Genomic DNA, 16,341 nt, shown 5'->3' with positions numbered 1-16,341 from the left:
CCTGGGTTCGATCCTCAGCACCACGTAAAAATAATAAATAGAATAAAGGTATTGTATTCAACTACAACTGAAAAATAATGTAAAAAAACCGAATATCTTTTTCCTGTCCTTGTAGTCCCTCCACCCTACCCCACCTTTACTTACTTTCTTGGTACTAGGGATTGAACCCAGGGGCGATTTACCACTGTGCTGCATTCCCAGCCCTTTTAGTTTGGAGACAGGGTCTCCCTAAGTGGCTGAGATTGGCCTTGGAATATGTGATCCTTCTGCCAAAGCCTCCCAAGTAGTTAGGATTGCAGAAGTGCGCCAACACCACGCCCGGCTCTGATATTGTTTTGAATCCTTCCACAAGGATACCCTATTTTATAGCCCTTTTAGTTTTTTTCATAGAAAACAGGAAGTCCCTTCCACCTGCGGCGTCAACAGATCCGGTTTGCCTACGAGCCTGCCCCTCCTCCGCTCGGGCCCCACTATTCCCGGTTACCACAGGAACAAGGACTGACGTCACTTAAAGCTTCCGCTCCAGATCCAAGGGTCTCCAGTGGAGCGAGAAGCGGAGAGGCCGCTTTGCCCTGATGTACGCGTGCGCACTGTCTGCCCCACCCCTCCCCCGCCGCAACTCTCGTTCTGACCCGGGCTTTTCCGCCACGACTTCTCGTCTAATCCCGGCGCAACTGCTCCCTGGGGGAGGAGAGTGGAGAGAGGCTCGAAGTAGAGTCAGCCAATCACACGACATTACGAGGCAAACGCGATTGATTGACTCCATCATCTGCAGCCAATGAGGGAGTTCTCTGACCCTACGTCATAGAGTTTGCCCCATCCTATCCCCTCTTTCCTGGCCTGCGAGCTCAGTCCGCGCAGTAACAAATGGAAGTGCGCGCTGCGACACCTCCCAGCCCACCGGGGTCCGCCGCCATTTCCTCGCCTGGCCTAACGGTTTGGCCAATCGCAGCGCGCATCAAGAAGGACTAGCGCTCCGCCAATCGGAGGCCGCCGGCTTCGACCCCTTGCCTCTGCCCGGCCCAATCCAGGCCGCGGCCCCGTCGCCCCCAACCCGCCCCCGCGGCACCCTCTCTCCTCCCTCTTTGTGCGTCTCGCGCCGCCGTCGCCCGCCGCGTGAGAGGACGGGCTCCGCGCGCTCCTCGGCAGCGTAGTCTGGTCCCCTCCCCCCCGGAAGGTTCGCGAAGGAGAAGCCGCCACCGAGGAAGAGCCGCCGCCGGTGCCGGTCCCCGGGGGCGCCATGGCGACCGGAGCGAACGCCACGCCGCTGGGTAAGCTGGGGCCCGCCGGCCTCCCCCCGCTTCCCGGGCCCAAAGGGGGCTTCGATCCGGGGCCTCCGCCCGCGCCTGGGGCGGGGCTGCTGGCGCCCGGGCCGCCGCCGCCCCCAGGCTCGATGGGAGCCCTGACCGCGGCCTTCCCCTTCGCGGCGCTACCACCGCCACCGCCGCCGCCGCCGCCCCCCCCGCCTTCCCAGCAGCCGCCGCCGCCGCCGCCGTCCCCTGGCGCCTCGTACCCGCCGCCGCAGCCGCCCCCCGCGCCGTCGCTCTACCAGCGCGTGTCGCCGCCGCAGCCGCCGCGTCAGGACCAGCAGCCGGGCCCGGCCGGTGGCGGAGGAGGTGAGTCGGGCCGACAGCGCGAGAGGCGTCGCGCGGACCGGCCCGGCCCGGCCGGCGGAGGGGCACGCTGCGGCGGCGACGGCGGCTGCACGCGGCAGGGGCGCGCGCGCGCGCGCACGGGGAGGCCCAGGCGGAGGCGCCCCAGGGTGCGCGCGGCCTGGTTCACGGGGCCTCGAGCGCGCTTGCGCGCTGTGGAGGGCGGGGGAGGAAGGGCGGAAGGTGCGCAGGCGCAGCGTGGCTGCGGCCTTGGGCCGCCCAAACCAAAGGACCTGGGGTCCACGCAGGTGCAGGGTGTAAGGGTGAAGGCCGGGGAGGGGTTCACTGACGACGAGGAGCAGCTCCCATTCTGGTCTTAGAGAAATCTGAAAGGGAAACAAATAGCAAGAATCTCTATTTTTTACAATAAACTGTGTTTCCATTAATGTGGAAGAGGTTGGAAGGCTTCAGGTGGTGATTGGGTCCGATCTTTTTTGGCATTTGATTTTCCTTTATTTACCCTAAGATTTCTCACTGTGATCAGTTTCCCACTTAGTTTTAAAAAGGCTTTCTCTCTGGGCTTGTACCCTTTGGAAGTATACGTACGACGTGCTACGTGTAGGGAAATGGCATGTATCGGGGAATGAGAATTTGTGTCTTGTTGAATTTGGTATGTCATTTAAGAGTTCTGATTCTGTCGGCCCAACTGATAAGGGAAATTGAATGCTAGTCTGGGCTGCACCTTTTTCCTGGTGAAAAAATCATTTAGTAATTTGGTTTGGTTGTGCTCTGATCTCTTTAGAGGCTGATTCCTTTTTTTTGTGGTGCTAGAGATTGAATCCAGGGCCCTTGTGCATATGGGGCAAGCACTCTACCAACTGAGCTATATCCCCAGCCCCCTGATCTCTTTAGAAAGGTGACTGGGACAGGGGAAGGTAGAATTGGGAAGAGCCAGCAGTTCTCAGTACTGCTTTATAGACTGATTCTTCAGTCTTGTCTCTGCTGGACCATCAGTCATTTGTAAGTAATAGTGTATGTGTTTATAATACTTTATATGGAACTTGGGTTCCATACCCATCCCTGGAAAAAAAGTTGTTCACATGCTTTACAGTGTTCTTCTAGACAAAAAAAAAAAATGTGTATATATATATATATTTTTTAGTTGTTGATGGATCTTTTCACTTATTTACATGCTGTGCTGAGAATCAAACCCTGTGCCTCACACAAGCTAGGCAAGGGCTCTACCACTGAGTCACAACCCCAGTCCTTCTAGAAAAAAACTTTGAAATGTGAAATGTCAACTTTCCTGACCCAGAACCAAGTACCCTTGTAGTGGCCGTGTTTTCATCTCTGACCTTTGAAATTTGTCTTTCCATTCTTTGCCATTTAAATCTTAAGTGGAGTTCTCAGTTTCAGAGTGCTGACATTCTGTATATATATCCTAAGAAACCTGAATTGCCTGTTGGTAATACTGTGCAGGCTTATATTTGCACCTGATGGTCTTTGTCTGCCTTTAGACTTCCCAAGTAAGAAGCGGAAACGGAGCAGATGGAATCAAGATACAATGGAACAGAAGACAGTGATTCCAGGAATGCCTACTGTTATTCCCCCTGGACTTACTCGGGAACAAGAAAGAGCTTACATAGGTAAATACACGTTCTGTATCCAAGTGTATTTTTAGATGATTATTTATTCTGAGTGCTGTATCTGTCGAAAGTCCTATAGTTTTTTTTTTTTTTTATTATTATTGTTACAGAGACAAGATATGGTCAGATGTATTCTCGTGTCATTGGTATAATGTCAGGTTTTGCTCAGCAAGTGTTGCATTTGTAGTTCCTTGTTTTGGTCTGTTCATAACAGCAGTGTTCTCCACGAGTGCCAGGAAGGGTCCAGGGCCCCATTTAGGAATGAGAATAGTCCCCATTCCAGCAGCCCACCTTTTTCAGCTGCTGTTCATTACCAGTTGGTGAGGTGAGTGTCTTGTCTGCCTCTCTGGACAGGCCCCAGTGGAGAACACTGCAGGTATTGTAAACCAAGTACCTTTTTCACAGCATGGCCTTTCACCATAATTTCATATTTCTCCCTTTCCCTAAAATGTGGTTTTACTTTTTATAGGTTCTTTCTGAAAGGAAAAAAAACAAAAACAAAAACTCAGTTTGAACAGTGTTCCTTGACAGTGTGTTTACAGTTCACCCCTTTTTACCATTTTCTTGAATTTAACCTTCCCTTCAGCATCTTCTGGTTTGGCCTCTGGAGAGCTGTCTTAAGAAAGGCTCTTGTATTTACTTCTAAATAACTCTGCTGGGAAAGGGATATTGCTTGATACACAGTAAAAAGTGGTAGCTTTCCCCTTGATATTTCACGACTATCCACAGTGGGATTGAAACTAACCTCAAAATTACTTTAAGAAAATAATACAAGGTCTAATGCAATCTTTATATACTTGTCCAACTGTCTCAGAAAGTATGCTTGATAACATATCCTACTAATCAAGTAAACATCTCTCCCTTTGCCCGCTCACCCCCTTGGGAGGAAATTAGGGCAAAGACTTCTTAGGCTTTATGAGGCTGTCGCCTTCCCATAAAAGCTTCAAGGCCCCATGGCTTAATTTTGGAGACAGTTTTAATTTTGTGGTTTTTATATTATGGGGCGGGGGAGGTGCTTTGTTTCTGGTACTAGGGATTGGACACTCAAGAGCATTTTCTGTTTCTGAATTACACGCCAAGCCTTTTCTTTAACTTTATTTTTTTTGAATTAGTTATTTTGGGTACTGAGGGTTGAACCCAGGGGTGCTTAACCTTTGAGCCACATTCCCAGCCCTTTTTTATATTTTATTTAGAGACAGGGTCTCACTGAGTTACTTTAATTAAATTGCTGAGGCTGTTCTTGAATCTGTAGTCCTCCTGCCTCAGCCTCCTGAGTTGCTTGGATTAGAGGTGTATACCACTGTGCCTGTCTTCTTTAACTTTATTTTGAGATGGGGTCTCACTAAGTTGGAGAGACTGGCTTTGAATTTAAAATCTTCCTGCCTCAGCCTCTTGAGTTGTTGGAGTCTTAGGTGTATGCCACTGTATCCAGTAATTGTTGGGAATTTTGAGGTATTAGAATTCTGTACGATTTGAGGGTTTAACCCAGGGGACCTTTACCATTGAGTTACACCTCCAGGCCCTTTTTAAATTTTGAGACAGGATATCATCTGCCTAGAACTTGATCCTGGCCTTGATCTTCCTGCATGTCCTCACTAGTTGTTGGGATTACAGGCGTTCTATCTCCTTTTTCACAGTACTACTAAGACTTTCCCCACTCTTCCTATCTACTCCAGCCTACTCACTTGTGTCTCATTAGACTAGTGTGGGACTTCACAACCTTGTGGAATGCCTCTAGTGGAGTCATAGCACAAAAATACAAGCAGATCTGAAAATGGGGACAACAGACTCATTCTTTACAACTTGATTTCCTCTCCCTGTTGGCCTCATTAATGCACTGAGCCCTAAGGGCTGTTTCTAGCCATCATCAAAGAGTAGATAGAATCCAAGCAGAGATTGGTACAGGCCTCTGATCCCAGGAAGATAGCAACACTTTTTATAATTTCAGTATCAACTATTTATTCAGCTCAGAACCTACACCCCCACAATCCACCTGAGAGGACTGCCACATCATTGACTATGAAGTCAAAAGTGTCTGGATAAAGGAACTTGCAGAGCCATGTCTTACTCGCCTTCTGTCTCTCACAGTACACAGTGTCTTGTCCAGGGTGCCCCTAATATTGTCTTTTGTATTAATGGATTTTCATTTCTTGAGAAGTTCAGTGTGAGGGTGTGGTATATATCCCCGTGTGATGTACTTCAAATTAGAAGGTATCTGGGATTAGATGTACATTAATATATCTAGGAGCCAACTCAACTCTAATCCAACCCAGTTAGCCTTGCCCTTGATAGAGGTGCCTACTAAGAACTCTGAGATGCTGCAAAGGTAAGAAATAGGTGGTTGATTAGTTCGTTGAAGAAAGTACTCTGGCTCTGCAGTTCCTATTATTTTGGGAAATCAGCTGTGTAACATTTCCCTGGATTCTCTGGCAACTTTTGTGAAACCCTCATCTCTCTTTTGGGTACAGCCTCAGGTCAAGGCCTGAGGGCCACGTATATTCTCCTTGATCCACACTTTGCATCTTCTACATACCTACTCTCCACATCAATAGCAGGTCTGAAAATAAACTCCTAGCACCTTATGCCTATTGGTGTATGAAGATAAAACATGGTTTTCCATTTAATGTTTGCATAAAAACCACAGGTATGGGAGACCTTTACTAGTAGGTCTGGATATATAGAAAGTGTATGTATAAATTGTTATAAGATGTCAAATTGGTTATTGAATGTATTGCTTGTTCAGAAGTTTAAAACCTGGTCTTAATTGAAATGATATTTGCTCAACTGGTATTTTTCTTTGTCCCATGTTAATTGGGTCTCACTTTGGGCTATGTTTAATATTTCACAAAGAAAAATTAACTTCGCAAGTCTTGCCCTCAAGTAATTTGATGGGAACCAGGTACCGGTGATATCACACAATGGGTGTTGGTTTGGGGTGCCAGTTGTAATAAGCAAGTGTTGGTGGGGAGGGAAAAGTGAACACCTCCTGATAATTGCTTTGATGTTAGCCTTAGTGAACAGTCTTTATTGCTAACCCCTCTTCCAACAAACGGTTTGCTTCCTTAAGTGATAACCATTTTGAAGTGAAAAAATAACCTATAGATGTAAGTGGATTTCTGCCAATAGGTGGTTGGGGGTTTTTGCCTCAATGTGTTCACTGATCAATCAATCGTCCCTTTCAAAGTCTCCGAGTTCTTCATGCTTGTTGTTGAGATTTGAGATGTTTTTTGGTAACATTGTCTTTTTTCCATCCTTTTTTTTCTTTCCTAACCTGGTTTCTTCCAGTGCAACTGCAGATAGAAGACCTGACTCGTAAACTGCGCACAGGAGACCTGGGCATCCCCCCTAACCCTGAGGACAGGTTGGGAAACAGTTTTAACCAGCTGACAGTAACGCTTTTACCTTTTTCTCAATACATTTTACTGGTGGCAACATTGTGTCAGTTCGATAAAATCCTAGTTAAAGAGACTGGTGGTCTGACCATTCTGGGGACTAGGGTTTAATTAGTAAATGTATGTGGTCAGTCAACAGTTAGAAAATTGGAATTTTAACTAAAAAAGAATAAAAAGTTACATAAAAATGGACAATTGGTTTCCAATTGGTAAACATGTAGATTTAACCTGATTTACCCACCCTGAGGGACAGTGAGAGGTGGCCATTAACCTGCCTTTTCAGTGCCTGCTTTGGCTGCAAGCCCAGGGTGTAGTTTTTCTCACAGGTACATGATGCAGGGGTTAAGAGTATTTTTGAGCATCACTGAATTAAGCGTGGCAGAAAATTAGACCAGCTCATTGATACACTATTTCTGCTTAAGGTTTTGAGGTGGTTTTAAAAGTAGGTGAGATTTCTAACCAACTTCCTTCACTGCCAATTAATTTTCAGCCTTGGCCATTGCCTGGGGGTTTGGGGAGGGGCCAGTATATTCTTACCTCACCTGTTTTGGGAAGGCAAGCAACCAATCCTAAATTACTTTTTTTTTTTTTTTTTAAGGGAATGTGGGCCTCAAACAGCTGTGGTCATGTCATTTTCAGTTTATAATTTTCTCTCACCTCTAAATAAAGTAAAGTTTATGTGAAGGAGATGGACTTTTTAAACTGAAATTGTATTGGCTGATCTTTGAACAGCTAACATCTGATCACTTAATAAGATAGTAAACCTTCCTCTCACTGAAATACTTCTTAGTGCATGCAGCATACTTAAAAAGACTTTGCTTTAAAAAGTAGTGTTTTTGGTTTTTGTTACCCAGTCTGGCTCATTCAGTCAGGAAGATGATAGAATGGCTTTACAAGTCACTCACGTGCATCTTTCTGCTGCCTTTTGCCAGGAAACAGCTTCGTTATTTCTCCATGTTGACTCTTTAATTTTACTTAATAAATCCGTTATATTTTTACCTGTAGATTTTGGTTGGAAGATTGTGTTATGTTATATTTCTTTTTGAAGATTTTTTTTTTCTTTTTAAGATTTCCATTGTAGGTTATAGACCACAACTGTTTAGTTGTCTTTTTGGCCTTTTCCCCTTTAATAATGTCTACAGGTTACAGGCAATTCCTCTAAAGGATTGAGTTTTTAACAAACCTCTTTGCTTCCTGGAGAACTGGGATTAGAATTTAGTAGATGTGCCCGATGCCTATTCAGGTGAAGAAGTCCAGCCAGCCTAACCTCTAGATTATTAGCTTTTGCCTTTCACAATTTGGGAAGAGGTTAAACTGTGAGGCCTTTAAATGGCCAGTTTGGGACTGGTACAACTTGTTCTGGTGATTAGCCAGAAGTGCTCAATTCTAGACAGCTGTGGGGTGGGCATAGAAATGTCAAACATGTTAGAAATAAAACCAGAGCAGGATTTTTCTTCCCTTGCACTTAGTTTTGAAAGAGGCCCTAATGCCTGATTGGTTTTGCTTTTGAGCCCAGGTTGGAAGGAAATGCATGAGTTTCTTACTTTAATAAGATTATTTCTTAAGAAGGTATATCAAAATTAAGCCACTTCATATGCTATTTTGATGTTATTTAACTTGCACAGTTAAAGGTGTTTTAAAATCTCTTGTAGACCTTAATGTGTAAGATGATAGTCTAATGAGCTGGGGTATGTTTGCCTGTGTTCACTTTCACTGGATTGTGCTAACAGTTTATACAAATGCTAGAAACGGAGGTGTCATTTAGCCGTCATTAGTCATGAACAAACCTGACCTTTTATTCCATCGTGTGTGTGACGTGGTATGACATGGTTACCTTTAGGCTGAAGACAGTGGGAGCAGCCGAGTTCAGTCCTTGCTCTCCATCTAGGCAAGGTTCTCTCAACTAAACCAAGGGTGTAGGAGTCTGAACTACTTTCAGGATGTTTTTTTAATAACCTGATCCACATGGTCTTTCCCTTCTTGCAGCTGCTACTAAATTTTCATACAGAATATCAAGCTATGGTCCTTTTTGTAATCTTAACTCAGAATTCTAGGAGTGTAACTTCTCTTTTTTTTATTACCGCAAAATCCAGCTGTGGTAAACTGACCATTTTATCATTACTATTTTTTTGCTTGTAGCATCAGCATTTTACTCCTTAAAAAATGAGAGAGAATAATCTGCTTTCTGGACTTGTAAACTCTGGCGGAGAATCATAGGTTTCCCCCTTGCTGTTGGCAGGTTCAGACCCTAGACAAGTATTTGACCAAATCTGCATTTGCAGCTCTAGCAGAAGCTGCTTTAGCACTTTAACGGTTTTCTCCATCCAGACTCCCCACCTCGAACAGCCAGAAACAGGTTGTCTCCTGGGCCTTGGACACAGCCAGCCAGGCCATTGAAGGAAAAGCAGAGACGAAGCCTTGAACCATCTCTCTCCATTGTGGGGACCAAGTAGCTGCAATAGCTTGAGTCCCAGCTGCTTTGGGTGAAAGAGCTCGTGTTCACTATGTGTCAGGGGTACAAATGCTCTTCCTGATAGGCATGAGCTCTCCAAGAGAGAATGTTTCACCTAAACTCGGGTTTCTGTGGTTAACCAAGTTGGGATATTGCATTTTTTTTCCCAAATGAAAGAAAAATCATATTTGGCAAGGAGACTCCTGTGGATGAAACTGTCCTTGCCACTTACAGTCCAGAGATTTCCCCCAAAGGACAGACTCCCCCTCACATCAACTTTTAGAAACAAAACCTTTTTTTTTCCTTTCTCACACACACCCCAGTCCCCAAAATACTAAGCCAGTTTCCATTTCCCCATTCCACACGATCTCAAATAGCACACGTTATGGTCGGTTCCTCCGAAGAGTGTTAGGGTCTGAGAGGCAGAGGGGCTGGGGAAGACTGTTATAGTCCATGTGGGACTGAGGGAAGTAGGGACAGAGCAGTAACGGGGGTCTGTTTCCCACAGGTCCCCTTCCCCTGAGCCCATCTACAATAGTGAGGGGAAGCGACTTAACACCAGAGAGTTCCGTACCCGCAAAAAGCTGGAAGAGGAGCGGCACAACCTCATCACAGAGATGGTTGCCCTCAACCCTGATTTCAAGCCACCTGCTGATTATAAGTAAGCAGAGGGACTAGGTCCCTTGGGACAAGGTCACATGTCTGTCAAATGTGACCTGCTGGGGCAGTTTTGGTACTACTCACCACTTGTTCAAGATAACCCATAAATAATACTGGTGTTTAGTTTTAGAAAAACTAGGTGATCTCATCTGGAAATGTGCAGAGTTGGTGACTGTCTTTCTTCTTTAGACCTCCAGCAACACGTGTGAGTGATAAAGTAATGATCCCTCAAGATGAGTATCCAGAAATCAACTTTGTTGGGCTACTAATTGGGCCCAGGTGAGTAATTAGTAGCTTATTGGGGTATAGAATTCCTTAGAGCCTAGATGTGTCTCCTTGTGCCTAATTGGGGTGCCATTCATTGGCTTTGTTTTAGTAAGGCATTGACTTTGGCTGAACTAGGCCATTCTGTGAGAACTCTTGTCAATATTCTCTTTTTACTTCAGAGAAAGAAAATCCTCAGATTCGCTGTGACTAGCTTTACCTTAAAGGGCACAGAGTTTTCAGTGGGAAAATTTGATTCTCTATAGTTGTAATTTTCCATCAGTTTGCACCCAGCCCAGCCTCTGTCGAGTGTGAACTTGAGTATAGAGTATTAACTAAATCCTTTCTGCCTCTAGAGGGAACACCCTGAAGAATATTGAGAAGGAATGCAACGCCAAGATCATGATCCGGGGGAAAGGGTCTGTGAAAGAAGGGAAGGTTGGGCGCAAAGATGGCCAGATGTTGCCAGGGGAAGATGAGCCACTTCATGCCCTAGTCACTGCCAATACAATGGAGAATGTTAAAAAGGCAGTAGAACAGGTGAGTGATGAGCCAAGAAAGGAAACCTCTTAATAGAAATCTGGGTGGTGGCCCAGGCATGTAGCATGTAGGCAGCTAGCTGCTACTCTTTTTTTTTTTGTACTGGGGTTTGAATCCAGGGGCACTTTTCCACTGAGCTAAGTCCCCAACCCTTTTTACTTTGCGATAGGATCTCACTAAGTTGCTTAGGGCCTCACTAAGTTGCAGGGACTGATCTCAGCCTCCTGAGTCATTGGGATTACAGTTATGCATGACTAACTTCTCGTTGTGTCTTCACTAGATCAGAAACATCCTGAAGCAAGGTATTGAGACCCCAGAGGACCAGAATGATCTACGGAAGATGCAGCTTCGAGAATTGGCTCGCTTGAATGGTACCCTTCGGGAAGATGATAACAGGTAGTGATCAGTTGAGAGGAGTGTGCAGAGACCTGAAGCAGCTGTCTTGTAAGTGGAGAGGGTGTTCACAGCCTTTGAGTTGATTTTCTCTTCTCAACAGAATCTTAAGACCTTGGCAGAGCTCAGAGACCCGCAGTATTACCAATACTACAGTGTGTACCAAGTGTGGAGGAGCTGGCCACATTGCTTCAGATTGCAAGTTTCAAAGGTGAGGAACTAGCTGTTCTGTGGGTTTTCTGGTAACCAGCGACATACAAGATAGTCTCTTTAGCACATGGTTGGGTGATGGTGTGATTGATAAAACTGAGAAGGATTAGAAACAATCTTACAGAACAATTCTGTTTTATTGTTTGTCTTGTGTCCAAGAAAACCAAAAGGTTTCTATTCTGATTATTTATTTAGTACTAGGGATTGAACCTCAGGGGAACTTTTATCTCTGAACTATATCCCCCGTCCTTTTTTTATTTTGAGAGGGTCTTGCTGAGTTGCTGAGGCTGGCCTCAAACATGGCGTCCTCTTGCAAGTAACCAGGATTATAGGTGTGTGCCACAGACCCAGATTGGTTACTATAATGTTTTCACTGAGGCTCAATAATAGTTCACTGCCTTTGCTGCTTAAAGATTTGTTCAAAGCTGGCAGGAGGCTGAGGCAGAGGATCCCAAGTTCAAGGGTCCAAGCAACTTAACTGAGATCCTTTCTAAGAATTTCAAAGAAAATAGGACTGAAGTTGTAGCTCAGTGGTAGGGCACTTGCCTAGCATGTGTGAGGCACTGGGTTTGATTTTCACTCAGCACCACAAAAAAATAAAGGTATTGTGTCCATGTACAACTAAAAAATATTTTTCAAAATTTGGGGGCCAGGCACGCTGGTGCACACCTGTAATCCCAGCGGTAGGAGGATCAAGAGTTCAAAGCCAGCCTCAGCAATTTAGTGAGGCACTAAGCAACTTGGTAAGAACCTGTCTCTAATAAAATACAAAATAGGGATGGAGAATGTGGCTCAGTGGTGGTGCTCTGGAGTTCAATCCCTGGTACCCCCCCAAAAAAAAACACAAAAAAAAACAAAAAAACAACTTGGGGATTCTAAGGCTTTGTTAAGGTTCTTTCTGGCAGTTGCCCAGTCTTGGAGAAACTTACTTTCTTTCATAATGGGCAAGTAGGATTTGATGAAACTGGAGAGTGTGAACCTGTGTTCTTGTGACTATCGGGCCTGGTGCTTCCTCACCAGTTCTCTTGGCCCAGGGCTTCTGCTGTGGCAGACACTGGTGCTCTAGATGAGGAAATGGCCCTGAACCAAGGAGCTGGTAGGATTGTTTACACTATATGCCAAGTAAGAGGTTAGAAAGAAAGGGTGACCTGAGGACTGAATCTTAAAACTGTATATTAAGGTTTCTCAGAATCAAAGTTTCCCCTGCTCTCTGTATCCCCCACCCCGCTTCAGGCCTGGTGACCCCCAGTCAGCTCAGGATAAAGCACGGATGGATAAAGAATATTTGTCCTTGATGGCTGAACTTGGGGAAGCCCCTGTCCCAGCATCTGTGGGCTCCACCTCTGGGCCTGCGACCACACCCTTGGCTAGTGCACCTCGGCCTGCTGCTCCTGCCAACAACCCGCCTCCACCGGTGAGCCTTGGGAGGGTTCTTTTGGCCTGGTCCCCTAGTCTCTTCCTCAGAGACTGGAAGCTATGGCCAAGTGCTTTGGGTGGAGCTGAGTGATGGACATGGATGGCAACATTGTTCTTCCGGAATGTCTGGCCAGTGGAGGACTTCTTACTTTGGGAGCCTCTTGTGTTTTTATCCTGGTCCTGTGGCGTAGCTGGAAGAACAGTGTTGCCATCAGGGGGAGCAGACAGGGACGTTGGCCGGAAATGCTCTCACGTAGTCTCTCATGTCCACCACCCAGAGCCGCCCACCCTGGATGAATTCTGGCCCTTCAGAGAGTCGGCCTTATCATGGCATGCATGGAGGTGGTCCTGGTGGGCCTGGAGGTGGCCCCCACAGCTTCCCACACCCATTACCCAGCCTGACAGGTGGGCATGGTGGACATCCCATGCAGCACAACCCAAATGGACCCCCACCCCCTTGGATGCAGCCACCGCCACCACCGATGAACCAGGGCCCCCACCCACCTGGGCACCATGGCCCTCCTCCAATGGGTAAGTAAGTGTCAGACCAGAAACCTTGGGGCTCTGGGGTAAGCACGGGCTTCTGTCAGGGTCCCTGTGAGCTGAAAACAGTTCTCACAATGGCTTACTAGTGCACTGGGCCTACTGGCCTTGCCAAGTCTTGGGGTCTAGAAGGAGCAAGACTATCTGAGTAAGAAATGCCTTATGCATGGGGAGGTCCAGCACTGCCTCCATATGAAGACTTCAGAGCTGCTGTCTCAAGGGTAGTGTTCAAGCTATGTGACTGAGGAAGATGTTGGGGGGTGTCTTCCCTGGCTGGTTCAAATGTCCTGCTAAGTCCCTGCTCTTTCCTTCCATCAAGATCAGTACCTGGGAAGTACGCCTGTGGGCTCTGGGGTCTATCGCCTGCATCAAGGAAAAGGTAATATTGTCTGCTTGCTGTGGGTCTCCACCTAGGTCTGGGTTAAGTAAGCAGGGGCTCTGGCCCAGGTCCTCTTCTTCCCTGAGGCCTCACCCTCCTTTGACCTACCTGCAGGTATGATGCCGCCACCGCCTATGGGCATGATGCCGCCACCGCCGCCGCCTCCCAGTGGGCAGCCCCCGCCCCCTCCCTCTGGTCCTCTTCCCCCATGGCAGCAGCAGCAGCAGCAGCCTCCACCACCCCCTCCGCCCAGCAGCAGTATGGCTTCCAGTACCCCCTTGCCATGGCAGCAAAGTGAGTGCAATATTTTGGGCTTGTGGGGGTGGGTGGGACAAGGGTTGGGGTTTAGAACAATAAGACCTCGTAGCTCACACACCTTGGGAAGAGACTCGCTCTCGGCTGGGGGATTTGGGAGGCAGAAATGGAAGGGGCCGCCTGGCCCTGGGGGTGTCTTGGGGAGGAAAGCTGATGTTTGGTGTGGTTGTGTCTGGGGAGAGATTTGTGGGGATCTAGAGGGGAGCCTGCAGTTGTAGGCAGGGTATCGGAAGTCCAGGCTCTGCCAGCTGAGTGAACTGCTGGCTGGCCCGTCTTGTACATAGGGCCGAGTGGGAAGGTGCATGCTTGCTCTGGACGGGGTTGTGATTGGGCCTGAGAGACTGCAGAAAAGGGACTGGGCAGTGGGGAGAGAGCAGCTGTGGCCTTGAGGTTGAATGTGCCGTTCGGTGGTGGCGGCGGCTGGGCGGAGGGACGTCAGAGCCGGTTCTTGAGTCTGGTACTTTTCCCTCAGCCCCTCCAGGGGCATTGGTGACAAAGGGCTTATCCTGTTAAGCCCAGAGACATTGAGGCTGACCCCAGGGTAGTCCTGCCCACCCCTCCACTCCCCATCACCAGGACAGCCCTGCCCGCCCGCCCCCCACCACCGTACCGCATGCCAAGCAAGGAGCAGGCGCCCCTCGCCCCCCATCCCAAGGCAGCAGCCGCAGAGAGCCGCGGTGTGCCCCCCGCGCGTGTGACCTTGGGCTTCTTTACCACCCCAGATACGACGACTACCACCACGAGCGCTGGCACAGGGTCCATCCCGCCATGGCAACAGCAGCAGGCGGCTGCCGCAGCTTCTCCAGGAGCCCCTCAGATGCAAGGCAACCCCACTATGGTGCCCCTGCCCCCCGGGGTCCAGCCGCCTCTGCCGCCCGGGGCCCCTCCCCCTCCGCCGCCTCCGCCACCTGGTTCCGCCGGCATGATGTATGCCCCGCCCCCTCCTCCTCCGCCTCCCATGGACCCTTCTAACTTTGTCACCATGATGGGCATGGGGGTGGCGGGCATGCCACCCTTCGGGATGCCTCCAGCTCCCCCACCGCCTCCACCACAGAACTAGACTCGTTTTTTAAGAAAATATATATTATATATAGAGAGAATTGGTCTCGTTTAAACACACGCCGAACCTCACCATATGGAGCCAGACATTGGGACGCACGCATGTGATTGTGTGTGCACGCATGTGTGTGTGTGCACGCACCGGGCTGGGCCAAGCGACTGAGGACTCGCTTGGGAACGGGCAGGATATAGTAGGGGCGCCAGCTTGGGCTCTCCTGGCGCCCCGTAGCATCGAGTGTCTTCTTTGTCTTCTTTCTCTCCTCACCCAACTCCCTTTGCCTCTCCCCAAACTGGGCCGCCAGGATCCCTCCCCGCAGCGGCGATGGCCCGAGCCATGAGAGTGAGGACTTTCCGCGCCCATTGGTGACCCTTCCAGGCAGACAGCCTCAGCAGCGCCCCTGGTGGACAGGATGGTTCGGCAAAGCAGCCTGAGTTATTTTTGTGGACGGAATCGGAACACGCTGGCTCCATATCGTGAAATTTTTATTAATTTTTTTCTTTTTCCTTTGTTATTTCCTTATCTCTTCCTTTCTTCAGACTCCGTCCAAGGAGATGCTCTCCCCGGTCTTCTGCTGCAATTAGAATCCTTCCCTTCTCTCCATTCCTCCTCCTCCTCCTCCCCCTGCCAAGGAGAGGGGAGCAAATGGTTTTAGGCACAGGCTTTGACTATTAATGTTAGGCTGGGGGGGGGTCCTTTGGTTCTAAGTGTTTCAAGGGTCCATAGCCACCCCTAAAGATATTTGTCTTAAGTTTTTGAGTAGCAGTTTATCTCTGCCACCTTGTCAAAGAGACTTGTGAAGTTGCCAAGGGTGGCTTTTCATAACCATCCTGCACTCCTGCCAGCAGTAGGGACACAGCTGAAGCCACCTTGGGCTGGCCTGCCAGCCCAGAGTCCTTTCCATGCTCCCCGACCACCTAAGCTGCCACAGAATCCATTTGTTCCTCTCCTTCCTGGAAGCCTTCCTCTTTTATTTTAGTCCCGAATGTCTGTATGTTTTGCAGTGTCTAGGGGTTTGAGCCCCTCGTTCTTTGTTCTGCTTCTCTCCCCGCCCCTTCCCTCTTCATGGAGTGATTATGTTGACAATAATGTGTAACGCGCGTTCTCTTCACTGGTTTATCTACAGAAATTTCTCTGGGCTTTTTTTCGGTGTTTGATTCAACACTGCACTAAAGGGGGGTGTTCCGTTGAATAAAAGAGCAGTGTGGTTTTCTGGGTCTGTTTCTTTATTTTAACCCTCTGCCACCACCCACAGTGGCCTCAAGGTTGCCATACTTTGTTTGTGTTCAGCATCTGGCCCCTGTTCCCCCTTCTGGAGTGAAGCCATGGGACATTAATTAAGGAAGCCTTCCACCTGCTCTCTGCGAGACTGAGTTTCCGGGAGTGGAGCATGTGGGTGGCCCCTCCGTCTCTGTCTTGTTTCTGGTTCATGCACTGGGAACCAAGCTTACCCCATATCTCTCACGTTTGTCCTTTTGAAGG

At 48.2% G+C, this 16,341-nt stretch overlaps 1 protein-coding gene across 26 annotated transcripts; it reads left to right on the top strand.

Moving 5' to 3' along the window:
- The first annotated feature begins 845 nt into the window (after window positions 1-845).
- Sf1 (splicing factor 1) lies at window positions 846-16,072 on the top strand. Of its 26 annotated transcripts, none has more exons than XM_076847507.2 (14): window positions 846-1,271; window positions 3,110-3,238; window positions 6,524-6,599; window positions 9,591-9,743; window positions 9,932-10,021; window positions 10,363-10,546; window positions 10,827-10,942; window positions 11,043-11,150; window positions 12,383-12,563; window positions 12,823-13,096; window positions 13,428-13,487; window positions 13,602-13,781; window positions 14,525-14,729; window positions 15,164-16,072. In XM_076847507.2, the coding sequence occupies exons 1-14, from the start codon at window positions 1,241-1,243 to the stop codon at window positions 15,291-15,293; spliced, it is 1,917 nt and encodes a 638-aa protein (XP_076703622.1). In that variant the 5' UTR covers window positions 846-1,240; the 3' UTR covers window positions 15,294-16,072. The 26 variants fall into 26 exon arrangements, with proteins under 26 accessions (XP_076703622.1, XP_076703621.1, XP_076703617.1 ...); XM_076847506.2 differs by having other exon boundaries at window positions 846-1,616; XM_076847502.2 differs by lacking the exon at window positions 14,525-14,729 and having other exon boundaries at window positions 12,844-13,096.
- Window positions 16,073-16,341: the final 269 nt, after the last annotated feature.

The sequence above is a fragment of the Callospermophilus lateralis genome, chromosome 2 (genome assembly GCF_048772815.1).
Source record: "Callospermophilus lateralis isolate mCalLat2 chromosome 2, mCalLat2.hap1, whole genome shotgun sequence".
NCBI lineage: Eukaryota > Metazoa > Chordata > Mammalia > Rodentia > Sciuridae > Callospermophilus > Callospermophilus lateralis.
Note: the sequence above shows the minus strand (reverse complement) of the source record. Positions and strands in the feature narration are given on the sequence as shown.